General features: G+C 36.5%; 1 protein-coding gene and 1 pseudogene across 1 annotated transcript; one reads left to right on the top strand and one right to left on the bottom strand.

The window, feature by feature from the left end:
• Positions 1-286: 286 nt before the first annotated feature.
• Positions 287-1,030, bottom strand: LOC113704689 (protein ENHANCED DISEASE RESISTANCE 2-like; annotated as a pseudogene).
• Positions 1,031-1,267: 237 nt separating this feature from the next.
• Positions 1,268-4,763, top strand: LOC140012737 (uncharacterized). The gene is made up of 7 exons (XM_072061029.1): positions 1,268-1,572; positions 1,621-1,746; positions 2,288-2,383; positions 2,931-2,949; positions 3,512-3,617; positions 4,030-4,459; positions 4,541-4,763. The coding sequence occupies exons 1-7, from the start codon at positions 1,268-1,270 to the stop codon at positions 4,761-4,763; spliced, it is 1,305 nt and encodes a 434-aa protein (XP_071917130.1).
• The last annotated feature ends 11,225 nt before the right edge of the window (positions 4,764-15,988 follow it).

Here is a 15,988-nt window from a genome sequence, read left to right on the forward strand (position 1 = left end):
AGTTTGCAATGTTATTTGTTTCCATTTTAGTTTAAACTTTTGTAGTGTATAAATATGCATATCATTAGGGCTATTGTCGCTATCAAACTATTATTTTATAAAAATAAACTCGCTTCTGTCTCTGGAAGTGTTCGGAGCCCAAATAGCGTACGTAGCCCAAATTTCAATTATTACTGCCCTGGTTAGCTTGCACTTTACTTTTACTCCACTTATTATTACTATTACGACCATTCGGGTGCCCACTGTGGAGCCCCCTCTTAAACGACTTCGCATTGCTAATATTCTCCTAGTAAGTAGCTGATGACATCTCCATTACCCCGAACAACTTCTTCGGCAACTTATCTTCCGAATGTGCCTCCACCAAAAACCCCATGTCAATCGTGACCGTCGTGACGTACCCCAATGCCAAGTGCAAAATCGCGCTCACGATCGCTGAGCTTCCGGTATCCACGTCTTTTTGGAGGTCATTATCACTGACAAAATAATTGCACTTGAGCACTTTTCCCAGTAAACAAGCGGCGTAATTCCCGACGGCGGCTTTTCACAATCCACAGCCCCTTGACTATCCGATTCAAGAACTTCAACAGGCTGTTCCGGAAGTTATTGTCGCCGTGGACGAATCGGTAGAGGAGAGAGCCCGGTTGGAGGCCTTCGTCTTCCTTAGTGGCGAAGTAAAATACTGCGTTGTGGTGGGTCCCTTCCGGGGACTTGGAGATTGACAACTACGAGGAAAGTTTTCAGACTCTTTCCTTGAAGATTGGAGCTTGGAGGATTTGAGTAAGTTCATGACTGGTTATCGGGTTCGGGCGAGGACATGGTCCAGCTTGGCGTTGGATCGGAGCCAATCGACGCTGGCAGGTTAGAGAAGCCAGGGGCCGAAGGGTACTTTTGTCCTTTTAGTCAAGTAGCTGGGTCCACGGAGAGAGAATAAATCACCTAGAGGTGAAGCCCAGCTGTTGGATCCGGTGTGGAGATATACGTGCTTTAAGGATCCACCGTTGATGGCTTCTTGTGCGGCGGCAACGGTGGTAGAGCTCTAATGACTGTGTTGGTGATAATGGTGCTTTTGCTTCTCCTTTGCACAGGAGATTATTTAAAATATTTATTTAAAATAATTATAATAATTTTATATGATGTAAAAAAAAGATAAAAAAGTATATTGAAATTTATGTTTACAATTAAAACAAATTATTTTTTTTCAAATCATTCCTCTCCAAACAACTTCGAGCACTCCTAAATGGAATTTCAAAGTTTTCTTGAGCAAGAAATGAGAAACATTATTGTTGCCTCCTCTTCTTCTTCTGCTTCCACTCCTAAATGGACTTTTGATGTTTTCTTGAGCTTTAGGGGTGAAGATGTCCGAAAGAGCTTTGTCGACCTCCTCTACAGTGCTCTGCAACAAAAGGGAATTTACACCTTCAAAGACGATGAAAAGCTTGAAAGAGGAAGACCTATTTCACCTGCATTATGCCAAGCTATTAGAGAGTCAAGAATTGCAGTTACCATTTTCTCAGAAAGCTATGCTACTTCTTCATGGTGTCTGGATGAGCTTGCAGAGATCATTGACTGCTGGTATTTTACTATGTGGATCCATCTGTACCGATAAAAAAAGAAAGGCAGTTTTGGTAAAGCTTTTGTTAGACATGAAGATGAAACAGAGGACAAGGAAAGGGTTCAAAAGTGGAGGGCAACTCTTGCTGAAGCTTCTTCTATCTCTGGCTGGGATGTTCCCAAAACTGCCAATGGGTAAAGTCACTAGCTTTGTTCTTCAAAAATTTGAACTAGCATCCTTTCTTTTTAGGCCAGTGGTTGGCTATTTGGTTATGATTTTTTAATTGTAATAAGGCATTAGATTTTGTTTTTTGTTTGGTACGTTTTTCCTCTAGGACATCGATCCTTTTGTTGGCGAACTTTTTCTGGTCCACTCCTCTCTCAATTTGGTGGTTTTAGGTGAAGTGTTAATGATCTTGGCTAAAAGAAATTAGATCTGAGTTTGACTTGACCAATCCCATGATTCTGATCCACAAATCAAGCACCGCAGACTATATATATATATAGATACAGACACACTTTTTTCCTCCAAGTATTCAATTTTCTTAGTGTGGTTGGGAAAGCGGAGAAAAAAAAAAGGTTCTGAACCAGCCGGCTAATTTCTTAGAATATACGTAAAAAAAAAAAAAACATCCGCCAAATGAAGCTCTGACCAGATGTAGTTCTCAAACTATACCTGAAATTTCCCTGCCCACCAGATGCTGTCAGCTGGTCAGAAGAGCTGCACAAATTTCAGTGCCAGTCAGAATTTTGTAGGCCGTTGCCCTGCACAGTCAGCACGGCAACGGCTGACACTCCCAGATATGGCAGCAGTTGTGCAGGCCATTGCCATGTACAGTCAGCACAGTAGCGACTGACTTTAGCAAAAAAAAAAAAAGTGTTTTTACGGAAATTGGTTTTTAAAGTTAGGGTTAAGGATTTTTGGGTTAGGGTTTTTGCGTTAAGATTTTAGAGTTAGGGTTTTAGGGTTTAGGATTTTAGGGTTTAGGATTTTAGGATTTTAGGGTTTTAGGGTTAGGGTTTAGTGTTTTAGGGTTTAGTATTTCAAATTAACAATAGGGCCAACGCTAATTTTTGTCTAGTTTTATCTGTCAATAAGTAAACCATTATCAAATTACAACTAGGGATTTTCCTTTCTTTTGTTTTGTGTATACTTGTTTAGTTTTTAAATTTAATTACTTTAGTTTTGAGTTGGACTTACTCGTATATTTCATTTGGGCTTACATTCATTGTATTAGACTCACGTAGGTAATTTCTGTTTGGATCAGATGCCTCAGCCAAATGTCCAAATTTGTTATGGAACTCGGTTGGATTAAAGAATATAGACCAAGCTTTTGTTTTTATCTTTCCTTTGTATTTCTTTTAATATGTAATTTTAGATATTTTATGCCGCTTGAGGCATTCTTTAATTTTTCAAAAATTTGATTGTGTTCTTATGTTCACTGATTTTCATCTAAGTCCATAAAATAATTTGTCCCCTAACTTTTGCATAATTATGCCAGGGCCTCAACATTTGCAAAAAATGGATATAATTTCTCATTTTTGGAGTCCTGGCCTTTCTTTATGATTTTAATGTGTATTTTGGTGAATTAATTCTAACTTTTCAAGTATAATTAGCGGTTGAAGTAAATTTATTATAATTTAACAACTTTAGAAACTAGTATGAATAATCTTTTGTTTGTAGATTTGTAAATCACTTTGGTAGTCAAATTAGCCTAAATTTGAGTAGCAAATGAATAAAAGGTTAGTAAAAAAAAAGTGTTTTTTGCGAGAATTTGCATTTGGGCCCTTAGATTTTAAAATTTATATGTTTACCCACAATTTTTTATTTTTTAACTTTAGCCCCCCATGAATCTTTGTTGCCTTTTAGTTTAAGAAACTAAGGCTACTCAAAATAAATAATGCCTGTGTTTCGCGCTACCCAAATTGCATACCGAATGAGATATAGTGGCTTAACCAGTTTGGATACCCTTCAAAATCCCTTCCAGAGAGTTTCCAACCTGAAAAACTTGTAGGACTCAATCTACAGTATAGCCACGTCATTCAATTATGGAAGGGGATTTATTGTTGTTTCCTAATGAATCTTGCTTGAAACCATATGATGTCTTTTCTTTTTCCCTTTTTCCTGCCATTTCTTCATTTTGCCAAAAACCTTCTGACAGTTGCTGGACAAATTGAAATACATCAACCTTAGCTATTCCCAGAAGTTAATAAGGACCCCAGATTTCACAGGGATACCTAATCTTGAGAGATTGATCCTTGAAGATTGTTCAAGTCTTACTGAGATACATCCTTCAGCTGGCTATCTGAAAAGTCTCCAACTATTCAATCTGAGGAACTGCACAAGTCTTAGGAGCCTTCCAAAACAAATTATCTTAGAAAGTCTCGAAGTAATGATTCTCTCAGGATGTTCAAAAGTTGGGGAATTTCCAAAAATCTTAGGTGCTATGGATCATTGAAAAGCTGTGTATTTGGAAGCTACTGCCATAAAAGAACTACCACCATCAATTGAGCACCTTACAAGCCTTGTTTTGTTGAATCTAAGCTACTGTAAAACTCTCACAAGTCTGCCAAGTAGCCTTTGCAGATTGAAATGTCTTAAATCTTGTATTCTTTCTGGCTGCTCAAAACTTGACGAGTTACCAGAAGAGCTAGGGCATGTACTAAGCTTAGAAGAGCTTTATGTTGATGAAACTGCCATCTCCAAGCCACCATCCTCTGTCGTACTTTTGAAAAACCTAAAAACTTTATCTTTCAGAGGATGTAGAGCAATGGCATCTCATACATGGAGAGCATTCTCATCTTCTTGGTTGCTAGGTCAAAAAAGTCAACATTCAAGGGGCTTGATTCTTCCATCTGTTTCAGGATTCAATTGCCTAGCAAAACTAGATCTAAGTGATTGCAATCTGTTAGACGGATGATTCCCTAGCGATTTGGGGAGCTTATGCTCCCTGATAGAATTAAATCTTGGCAAAAACAACTTTATCAGTATTTGTGCCGCAAGTATCAAAAGCCTCAGTCACCTTCAAATCCTTGAATTAGTTGGATGCAAGAGACTTGAGATGCTTCCAGAACTTCCACAGAGTATAGAGGTATTATACGCAGATAATTGTACATCATTGCAGAGTGCAACTGATTTATTGACAAAGTATGGGAAGTTATACAGGGTTTCATTCAGTAATTGTTTCCAGATGAACAAACTTCCAGCATGATATGTGCAACGTGGAATCATCGGTTATTGAATTATTAAGTACTAAATCTAAGACATTTAATTGTATATCACATTAAATGATAAATGAATTGGTTATCGCTTATTTTTAAGAAAAAGTTTTGTCGTGAAAATTCAGTACCACTTAATTAATTCAAATGTTTAATTTTTGATTATCAAATGCATCTGAACATGTTAAGATTTGAATCCATTAACTTTAAGTGTTAAATTGAATTATCAAATAAGGCCTATGTGCATATTGTGTTGGGCAAAAATAAATGCACTAAAGTAGCATTCATGAGAAAAGTTTTAAATAATACTAGCAAAACCAATGTTTTAAATAGAGATGTCAAAATGGGTAACTTGGAGGGATTTAAATGGGTTATAATTGGATAATGGGTATAATTAGGTCAATTTATTTATACCCATTTATTTAAATGGGTAAATAAATAGACATATATATATACCCATTTAATAAATGGGTATGAATATACCTAATTACCCATTTATGAGTCACTTAAAATTCTACTTATTTTTTCGCATGTTGTTTGACAAGAAATAATGGTATTTTATTATTATTAAATTAGTAAGAAATTCAAATTAATTTGCTTAACACTCACTAAAAATTGAGTTTAAATGTATAATTATTTTTAATTAAATGGTTATAAATGGGTGAACCGAATAAACCCACTATCCACTAATTAAATGAGTTTAATAAGGTACCCATTTAGACTCACTCAAAATTAATGGGCAGGTTTGGGCTGGTTATTGGTGGTCGGATTTCGGCGAATTAACATAATTGGGTTGTGATTGACAATTTTGGTTTTGAAGACCAGATGTCGATGTCACCATAATACATCAGTTGTAAGATGTTATTTTCCAGTTTCGTACTATAAGCGTGAGTCCTAAGCATATAGATCATCAATGGAGGTATTACTGCAGGTAGCAATTATGGAGAGGCAATATAGTAGATGCAAGTACTCCCACAGTTAACCACCAGCTCTTGGGCTGGTGGCCACCACCAAACCCTTAAGGCTTTGGTGCCTCCCACCATTATGCCACTCTTGTGGCTTGCTTCAAATCCAGACGGGTGTGTGGTGCACCCGTCTGGTCCGGTGGTGGTTCTGTCCCCATCGGTCCCCATAGGCTCAGTTGAGCCTCCCCGTAGATAAAGTAGGGGTAAGGTTGACAATTGACAAAAAAAAAAAAAGTACTCCCACAGTTTGCATAAGGGAGCAAAAATTTTTGTTTTTGCCGATTTTCTTTCTTTCCCAATTTTCAACACATTCAGACGGCACATAAGAAAGAAATTGCAACAACACTACTTTTGCGAGAGACAAATGAATAAGCTATTAGTTAGCCACCACCACAAGCTCATGAAATAATTGATCATAGCTATTAGTTTTAGCATTAGACTCATTTTTTTCTTTTTATCTTCGCCCAAATGCTGTCTAATACTAACCCATACTCAAAATACCAGAGTAACTGAAAGAGAAGTCATGCAAATTATAAAAGTCACAGCACTAACATGCAACAACTACTGAGCAGAGAAGAGAAAGACAAAACCCAAAGTTCTTTTTCCTTTTGTTTTTGCTAAAAGGAAAGGGCAAGCTATATTCCTTCAGTCTACATTACTTCAAATGGTCCATGAATAAGGATATAGATAAGAAAACTAAGATAATGCTAAAGATATTTTTAGAAGCAATCCATTCAATACAAGCCAAAAATTTACTGGAAAAAGATGATCACACACTCGAAACAGGAGATGCTTACTTTGCTTTTTGCTGACATTTCCAACATTTGAGCATCAAAACCCACAAAAAAAACAATATTGTTAAAAGATGATTCTGAAAAAGAATGGCAAACTGAGAGGAAAAACTGAAAAGCAAATACTTACCAAAAAGACTTATCATAGAGATAAGCCTTCCTTTTCCTTTTTGCAGGGAAGCTAGGAAGCCATAGAAAGAGGTAGGATAGGGGAAGGAGGAGACAACTACTTTCTCATTCTTATTTAAAACAAAAAAAAAGAAAGAAAATAAACATACAAAAGCTGCCATCAAGTCCCATCATTTTTCTCTAATCTAATAAAATCATTCTTTGTAAATGAATCAAGTGGTAGAGAAATTTTGCAAGTATAATTGTCCGCTTGGCACTGACACACAACTATAATCTAATTTCAAGGTTAAGATGTATTCACAGGCAAATGATCAAGCAGAAAGCAAGCAACTTTTGCAAAAATTAATGGCTGACCTTAACACAGAAATACTCGAGCTACTTTCCCTTTTCAGTTGATTCTCCAGCCCTATAAAGCCATGTAGACGAACAAGAAATAGCTATCTTTGTCAGAGAATGGTTCTGCAGAAGGAAAAGGAATAGAAAAAGTAAAAATTTTGAAAACTAAATTCTTAACAAAGTAGCTGAAAATAGAGAGAAAGCCTCTACTTGTGTTTTGTTTTTCTAGAGAAACCAGACAACAGGGTGGGAGGAATCTATATGTTTCCTCCCTGGATCTCTTATCCTTAAAATTATTCGTTAAGGGGAAAAATTCATTAAGAAATGATGATCAACTCCAATCTTCATCCCCAAATCACGTTCGCGATAATTAGTAAATAAAATAGCAAGCAAGAAGTTCACATACATACCAAGTTTAAACCCAACCCAAAATCACTTAGTTGGCAGAAAACAAAATAATAACTAGAAAAAATGGCCTTATTGACATCTGGATGCCTTGGAACACTGGAGACCACCACTGAAAGTTGCAGTTAATACTAAGAAACATCACCAATAGTTTATCATAAAAAGTAGAGAAAATTATAGACACATGAGGCTAAGAAACGGAAATTTTGAATCTCCTCTAATACATAATACCAAAGATCTAGCACATTAATGATCCAGAGCAAGAAAAACTAACCTCCAGGCAAAATCCTTTCTAAAAGCTTTTCTCCTTCGGTAAGAAGCTCTGTTTCTATGTTTCTCCTCTTTTGTTTGGTCATATGTGAACCTCTATTTATACAGATACACTGGACAAAATCGCAATGGATCTTCTATCCCACATCCGATGTTACTATATGTCCTATTTTTTATTATATTACTATTTCTCCCACATAAACATCATATTTTAGTTCTTTTTTATTTCCTTAAAATTCAATAACTATTAATTGAGTAAAAGATAAATACAGTTGCTTCAAAAAAGCAATATATAATAGAAAATTAAAAAATACAGCAGAAAATTCATAAAAAATCTCATTTTTTTATGCATTTTGGTTTTTTGAGTTTGTTAAATTTTGTGTATTACTCAATTAATAGTTATTAGATCTTAAGAAAATAAAAAAAAACTAAAATGTGATGTTTATATAGGAGAAATAGCAATATAATAAAAAGTAGGACAGAGAGTGACACAGAGTGTGGGATAGAAGATCCATTGCGGGACAAAATGAAAAAAAGAAAAGATGCTAAGAATTTCTCAACAAACAGTAGGAAAGAAAGAGTGAAAGAACTGCTCATCAAATCAAATCCTGCAAACCAAAATTTTCAATGATGGGTTTTCTGCAAAAATCTGATGGTTACAACTCCAATAAGTCAAACGGCCAAACATTTTTTTGGGTAAAAAAATCCCTGAGTTTTGGATAATACCTAATCTCTGTACAATCATGTGGGTTTCATCCCCGCAAATACAATCACGAAGGCCCTATTTGGTTCTAGGAAACCAGTGAGGAAAGTAAAGCGAGCAAATGGAAGGTAATTTCCTTGTGAAAACCTATTCCTTTCTCTTGTTTGGTAAACAAAATAAAGTAGTAGGGAAATGAAAAAAAATTCCACAGAAATTCTTTTCTTTGAATCATGGATTTTGTGAAAGAAATGGGATTGGAAAACATAAAAAGAAAAGAAAATTCATCTTAAATCAATCATAATCAATTTTGTTGAACCTGCACTTGGATGAACGATGATTTTTTTTTTTCAAAACGATAGAAATTGAGCAAGGGCTCCTATCTTTACAAAAGTGCATTTAGCACTATGGAGTGGTGTAGTTCCATTCCATGTCACAAAAATTCAAAAGAGCAATTTTGCTCAAACTGTAGCATAGGCTATCAGTATCCTCATTCAAACTCACAAAAGAGCACTTTCGAAACCATAAGGTCATTTTCTGGATATCCTCCATAATAGTAGCTATCTCTATGCTACCACCTTTCCCGGTTTGAAATTGGTTCATCATCTTCTTGTTCTCAAACCGTATATTGATTTTCTCCCATCCTTTCCATGCTGCCTTGATCATGCATAATCTCACTATCTCTGCCATGTCTTGGTCTTTGTTTCTTGTCTGTCTCTCTCTTAATGACCAAGCTACCATCCCTTGGTTTGCAGCATTCAGTGTTGTGATGCCAATACCAAAAGATTTGGCTTCCTTCTGGTGTTGGACTGCAAGCTTCAGAATTACAGTCTCAGCATCTATTTGTTCCATTTGTTCATTTCTAGATTGCCTTCTTGTTTCTACTGTGCTCTTTCTTTGTTTGTGTTGATTTGCTTCCATGTGTTCCTTCCATTCCTCAGTTGCTTTTTCACTCACTTTAAACTGCTCCTGTTGTGAGGAGTTGAAAATTCTTGCGTTTCTTGCTTTCCAAATCTGCCATAGCACATGAACTGTTAAGGTTATATGGTCTTCACCTTCATTCCTAGTTCTTGCATTCATCATCATATTCCACCATTGTTTAAAGCATCCAGATTGGTCTTGTAATCCATCCCATTGTACCAAAGCAAATTTCCAGATTTCCTTTGCTTTCTTGCATTGCAATAGTACGTGCTCAATTGTCTCCACACTCTCTCCACACCCGAAGATGAACGATGATTCTCACTCTCAAACTTGCCTAACAATTGTATTGTACTTTAATTAAAGTGGAAAACCATGGTTAAGTTCTAAATGGTGGACAACATTGACAATTCATTTGATTCTATAAACAATTCTATTGTGACTAAGCTAGTAAGAGAATTTTATTGTTATAAAACTAAGTTCAAAAGCAAGTTTGAATCCCCAAAAGTCCATAAAATTGAAACGAGTAATGTATTCATAAAACTGAAAAACAACCAATATTTTAATGCAAAGAATTCAAAAGAAATAAAAAAAATTGTAAAATTCACCTAAAAAAATAGCTCTCTTTATTCCTAAAAAAAGGCCTAATAATCTAAAATTACATCAAAATCCACTACCTCATATATTTATGGTAAAATATCAACCAAATAATGGTTTATTTGCTTTTTGGAGAAACAAAAGAATGAAAAGTAAACTTTGTAGTTGCAACTACTACATACAAGGCAGTCTATAGGAACTACTTCAAAGTTAAAAGGTTGAAAAAAGATAAAGGGTACAACCTTTCTATGCATAATAGTAATGTTTTTTATTGCTGAGTCATTTGCTATTGCAGATCTATAACCATATCCTAGTCTAAAGCAGCAAGGCCACAAAAGGCATTTTATTAATACATTGGCTGCTCATTTATGCCTCTAACATTTAAACTGATACATTCTGTCATTATGGCATGGGAGTACACTTCAGAGCCTCTATCTGCGACTAGTATATCTTCGTAGCACATTCGATTATCCTAGGACAGAAGATTCTACCAAGGGAAAAGAACCATGTCTTCCATTATGATTCTGTCACATACATATCTTCTTGGAACATTGCTTCACTTTCAATTTTTTACACATGCTCTAGAAACTCATCATTGGCATTTGATCAACAATAGCATGTACAACCACATTTTAACAAAGAAATCTCATTTTGCAGTAACATTGCTGAATTTTTGTTGAAACTCAAATACCTTACACTAGCCATGTCGAAATTACATAAAATGAGATTGAGTCAAGGCAAATTCAGGAGTCCACTGGCTAGAATTCAATGACAGGTGCCGAACCTGTGCAATAATAAATATTAAAAAGTCCTAATTACCACCACAATTAATTATAGAACAAATCCAAGTATTGGAGCAGGGACCCTAGGTGTGCAATGGGTTACTTGATTCACCCTGTTCCCGAAGAGTTTGCTTGATCCGATATACCAGATTTGTCTATAAAAATATTAATTTTGCGTACAATGGCAAGTAGGGTGGAGTCCACAGGGAGCAGGTAGGAAATTATTTCTTTCCAAGTCAATAGAATGAAATCGGGGGATAATTAACGGGATGAAAATAAAAATGAAATAAATAAAATTCAAGAGCTAACTCAACAAGTACAGTTTCCTAAAAATAGCAATTAATAAAATTCTACCCAAAGGATCAACTACTCAGGCACGGTCCAATTAAATGATCATCGATGCATAGATATTTCATCTACTCATCACTAGGTTGGTTATAATTATCAACAAACTCTGACAACCAGTTCTTCCTTACTTTTTCGACGGTCAAGGTACGACCATTAACCGCTTCTCTAACCAGATAACAACCCTAAGTACGACTGTAGGAATTTAATTACCCAATTGCATTAAAGCTAGAAGAACCCAACCCTAACCAATAAACACGCTAAGAGGGTTTATTTAAATTAGATCTTGCGTTTCCCCAACATAAAACCAATTATGGTGGTTGCCACTAGTCGTCAACTAAATGAACAATTACGGATTCAATTTAATTAACGTGGCAGTAGGCTATTATATTAAATTAAATATCCGGCCGTTAATACCCAATTAATACAATACCCATGAACAATTAATTCAGGACACACATGAATAGTAACGAATTGAAAGAAATAATAAAGATTCGGTTAGATCTCACAGATGTTATGGACCGCGCCCTCGCGTCGACCTTTGGATAGAGAAGAAAATTAGCCGCTCCTCATCATGTCAATCCCGCGTAATTTAATTGAATTCATTCAATTATTTGCCGAAGAATTGGGGAAGGGGAATTAATTGCAGTAACAATAGAGAAGGCCCTGCCTTCGCCTTTGTTTTGGAGCCGCGAGTGCAAGAACAAAAACTAATGAAAATTGTTTAGAGCCAAAGTCGAGCGAAAGGAGTCTCGTTCATACAAAGCCCAAAAAGCAATGGAGAAATCTTCCTCTTCTGACCGATAGGCAAAGGGAAATTGAAGCTTAGCTAATTGATTAGACATCAATCCCACTTTTTCTAATTGCGGCTAAAGAGAAAAGACCAAAAGCGTCTGACAAAAAGGAGAAAAAGAAAACTAAAACTAATGTCTTCGTGAACAGGGAAGAAACTCCCAAAAAAGAACTCTCCCAATCCGCGTGTAAATTGCCCTTTTTGTAGTGCGCCGCCAGGAGAAAAGAAAGGAAACGTTTTGTGCAAAGCTTCCTCTTTTGGGGCTTTAATCCTATGCTCCGAGCTCACGTGGACCCGATTCATTAGTTAGTCTTACTGCCAGAGATCGCAGGTCCGGCTTTTCGGCAACATCTACCTTTTCTGGCGTGGGCACGCCCTGAGATGAAGGGTCTTCTGGAAATTTGCCTCAAGAGACTACTTTTGACGCCAATCACCTATAATTCATACAAATATGAAATATGAGTAAAACCTCAATACTTAGCACAGTAAGTAGCCAAAGTTAGGACAAAATAAAAGTGCAAAATGTGCCAAATAACCGCTCTATCATTCAACCATGAATATCTTATAGAAATCCAACCTGCAATACCATTATAAACAATAAATAATTGTCAGTTTGGTTATTTAAAATCACAAATATCTTAACTTTATTGATGTCATGAGTTAGTTAGAGGTTTCACGAATTTCACATACCATTCCTTGTAGATTACACAATATGATGACATATCACATATGGTTGGTTCCTACTTTTGGGCTAAACTGAGGAAGGTCAGTTCTTTTCTATATCTTAGTCATAATGACAAATATCTCCCTAAGGTTAAACTGCTAATTTATAATATTCTAACAGGATTCTGATCATCCCCGTTTTACTCCTGATGGCCATGTATTATTAAGAATCTTTAACTTGCTTGCAAGGTTGTAATTCAGAAAATTCAAAGAATATATCGATTAGATGTTGGTAAGATGAAGACTAGCTATGACTTGAGTGCTTATTTGTCGGTAACCTAAGTTAGTTTGAACAGATACAGAACCAATGCACGTATCATTTAATAGAAATAAAAATCAATGCAGGCCCATATACAAATTCCTAATTCCATGAATCAGGAATACTATACATACCAATCTACATTACGGGTATAGGCACGAAAATCATCACCATCAAACTGTTTGAGAGATTGAATAGTTTGGAATGGTACTAACATAGTCTACTCGCAACACCAATGACAAAACATTTTTGAAAAAATCAGTTAACCTTAATACAAACGTATAATAGTTATAAAATCTCCTGAATGAACAGAAAAAACAGTTTCTATGCGAATCGAAACAGAAGAAAAGCGACAGAATTAAAAGGAAAAAGGGCTAAAAGTCTTCAAGGGAGCAAACCTATGCCAAAATAGAGAAATTTGTATTGATTTTGCACTTCCTCAAAGCCATTCATCAGCCTCGCTCTAAAATTGGCAACGATGACTGCCGAAAACTATGTTGGAGAAGATTTAATTTGACCCAATTTCTCTTATAACCCAGTTTGGATCCACATTTGGTCCGGCCCTTTGATGTTTTTACCTAAATCAAGTCCGCTATGTTGACCCCTGTTTTCAGTGATTTCTTCCATTTCCTTGTATTTTCATAAGATTCTATCTATTGACTACATGCAGGACTTTGTTTGATGTAGGTTCCTTTTTCTGGTGTAACTCTCTTATTTTTATGCTCCTGTACATGTATATATTGGGCCACCATGAATGATACCAGGCGTAATTCTCTTTGCAACACCTCTCTGTTACAACTTCATCATGGTATCAAATCATTATCGGGCTCTTTAAACTTTTGGTCACACTCCTTCATCTCAAGCAAATTCTTCCTCTCCTTTACTTTTCAATGGCTTCAGAAAATACTCAATCAAAATCCTTAACTCAAGTTGTTATTCCAAATACTCAAGAACCCACAAATTCCTTAACCATGATCACCATCCACAACTCAATTAAACTTATCCCCACCAACTATTTGTCATGGAAAACACAAATGGAAGCAATTCTTATTAGATATGATCCGCAGAAATTCATTGATGGATCCTATCCTCCTTCTCCTCCCACTATCACTACTAATGATATAGTTTCATCCAATCCAGCATACCAAATTGGCTACGTCAGGACAAGTTATTGCTTGGTGCACTCGTAGGCACTCTTTCACCTACTCTTATCCCCCTTATCACTCAATCCAAATCCTCTCATGAAGCGTAGTAGATTCTAGCCAATACATATGCTCGCCCATCCCGTGGTCATAGCAAGCAACTCAAAGACAAACTAAACATATCACCAAAGGCATTCAATCCATCACAGAATATATGCAATCTATCAAAACCCAAGCTAATGAACTTGCTGCACTTGGGAAGCCACTTGATCATGAAGATTCGATTGAAAAAGTGCTAGATGGACTTGATGAAAACTATCAGTCCATTATTGATGCTATCAATGTCGAGACTCCACTATTTCATTCGATGAACTTCATGAAAAACGCATAAATAAGGAGCTGTCTTTGCGTAGTCTGTCAAGCTCATCACTACCAGCATCCACTCATGCTACCATAGTTCGTTCCACCCCGTGGCCTATTAACAAACGACCTTCATGGTTAGCTAACAATCAGCCTTCTCAACTTCCTATAACTATACCTGCCTAGTCTTGAGGCACAACAAATTCTCGGACCAGCCGTGCTACTCGTCCATTTCTTGGCCAATGCCAGTGCTGCAGTACCCAAGGCCATGTTGTCTCCCGCTACCCTATTTATCACCAACAGTTTCCTCATGCACAACCACATCCTCGTCACACTGCTTCATCCTTCTCTTTCATATCTCCTCCTTGGCGGGCACAAGCACATATGGCAACCAATCCCACATCCGACACTCTTAACATCCCGTGGTTGCTTGACAGTAGAGCCACTCATCACGTCACCACTGACCTTTGCAATCTCGCTCTCCATAGTCCTTATCATGGAACTGATGAAATTATGATCAGAGATGGCTCTGGACTTCCCACATCTCATACGGGTTCCATTTCTTTCAACACTCCCTCTTCCTCCTTTACTCTCTCTAATGTCTTATGCATTCCAACCATGAAACACAACTTAATTTCTATTTCCCAATTCTGCAAATCCAACAATACTTCCATTGAATTCTTACCCTCTTCCTTTTGTGTGAAGGATCGTCACACGAGGGCACTCCTTTTGCAAGGCCAGACTAGGAATGGGGTCTATGAATAGCCGACCTCTATTTTGAAGTTACCATTACTTGCCTTTTCTAGTGTCAAGACTTCCTTGCCTGCATGGCATCATCGGCTCGGCCATCCATCTTTGTCAATGTTCAAGCATATTTTATCAATGTTTAATTTGGATGTCTTCTTTCCATCTGATCTCAATTTTAATTGTAATTCCTATCAGTGCAATAAAAGTCATAAATTACTGTTCTTCTCTTCTTCACTCTCTACTTCCTCACCTCTTGAAGTTGTATTCACTAACATTTGGACATCACCCATTCATTCATTTTGTCAATAAATCCAAATATTACATCATATTTGTTGATCACTTCACCAAATATATCTGGTTGTATCCCTCAAAACAAAAATCTGATATGCATGATGTCTTTATTAGATTTAAGGCCCTCATTGAAAAATTCTTTGCTCAACTGGTCATAACTCTTTACTCAGACAATAAGGGAGGCATATCAAGCACTTTCTTCATTTTTAACCATAAATGGGGTGTCTCGACTTACAACTCCACCTCACACACCTGAACAAAATGGGTACTTAGAACGACGTCATTGCCATATTGTCAAAACATGTCTCTCTCTTTTTTCTCATGCATCTATGCCTCTTTCATATAGGCCATTTGCCTTTTCCACAATAGTCTATCTCATCAATCGCCTTGCTACACCTACTTTAAATAACATCTCCCCATTTCTTAAACTCTTTAACACTTCTCTTAACTACACTAAACTTTGCAGTTTTGGATGTCTTTGCTATCCTTAACTTCGACCATAAACCTCCCAAAAACTTGAGTCACGATTTGTTCCATGTGCCGTTGTGGGGTATCCTCCCACTCAAAGTGCCTATCTCTGTCTTTGACACATTCACTCATTGTATATATACTATTCGTCATGTGCATTTTGTTGAGACTATTTTATCCTTTGCATCATCTCACTC

The sequence above is a fragment of the Coffea arabica genome, chromosome 8e (assembly GCF_036785885.1).
Source record: "Coffea arabica cultivar ET-39 chromosome 8e, Coffea Arabica ET-39 HiFi, whole genome shotgun sequence".
NCBI lineage: Eukaryota > Viridiplantae > Streptophyta > Magnoliopsida > Gentianales > Rubiaceae > Coffea > Coffea arabica.

Excerpts from the sequence above, each read along its gene's own strand:
- LOC140012737 (XM_072061029.1), top strand. The coding sequence starts at position 1,268 with ATGAGAAACATTATTGTTGCCTCCTCTTCTTCTTCTGCTTCCACTCCT. Across the intron at positions 1,573-1,620 it reads GCAGAGATCATTGACTGCTG|TTTTGGTAAAGCTTTTGTTA; the intron begins GTATTTTACTAT and ends AAAGAAAGGCAG. Across the intron at positions 1,747-2,287 it reads GTTCCCAAAACTGCCAATGG|TGCCAGTCAGAATTTTGTAG; the intron begins GTAAAGTCACTA and ends CACAAATTTCAG.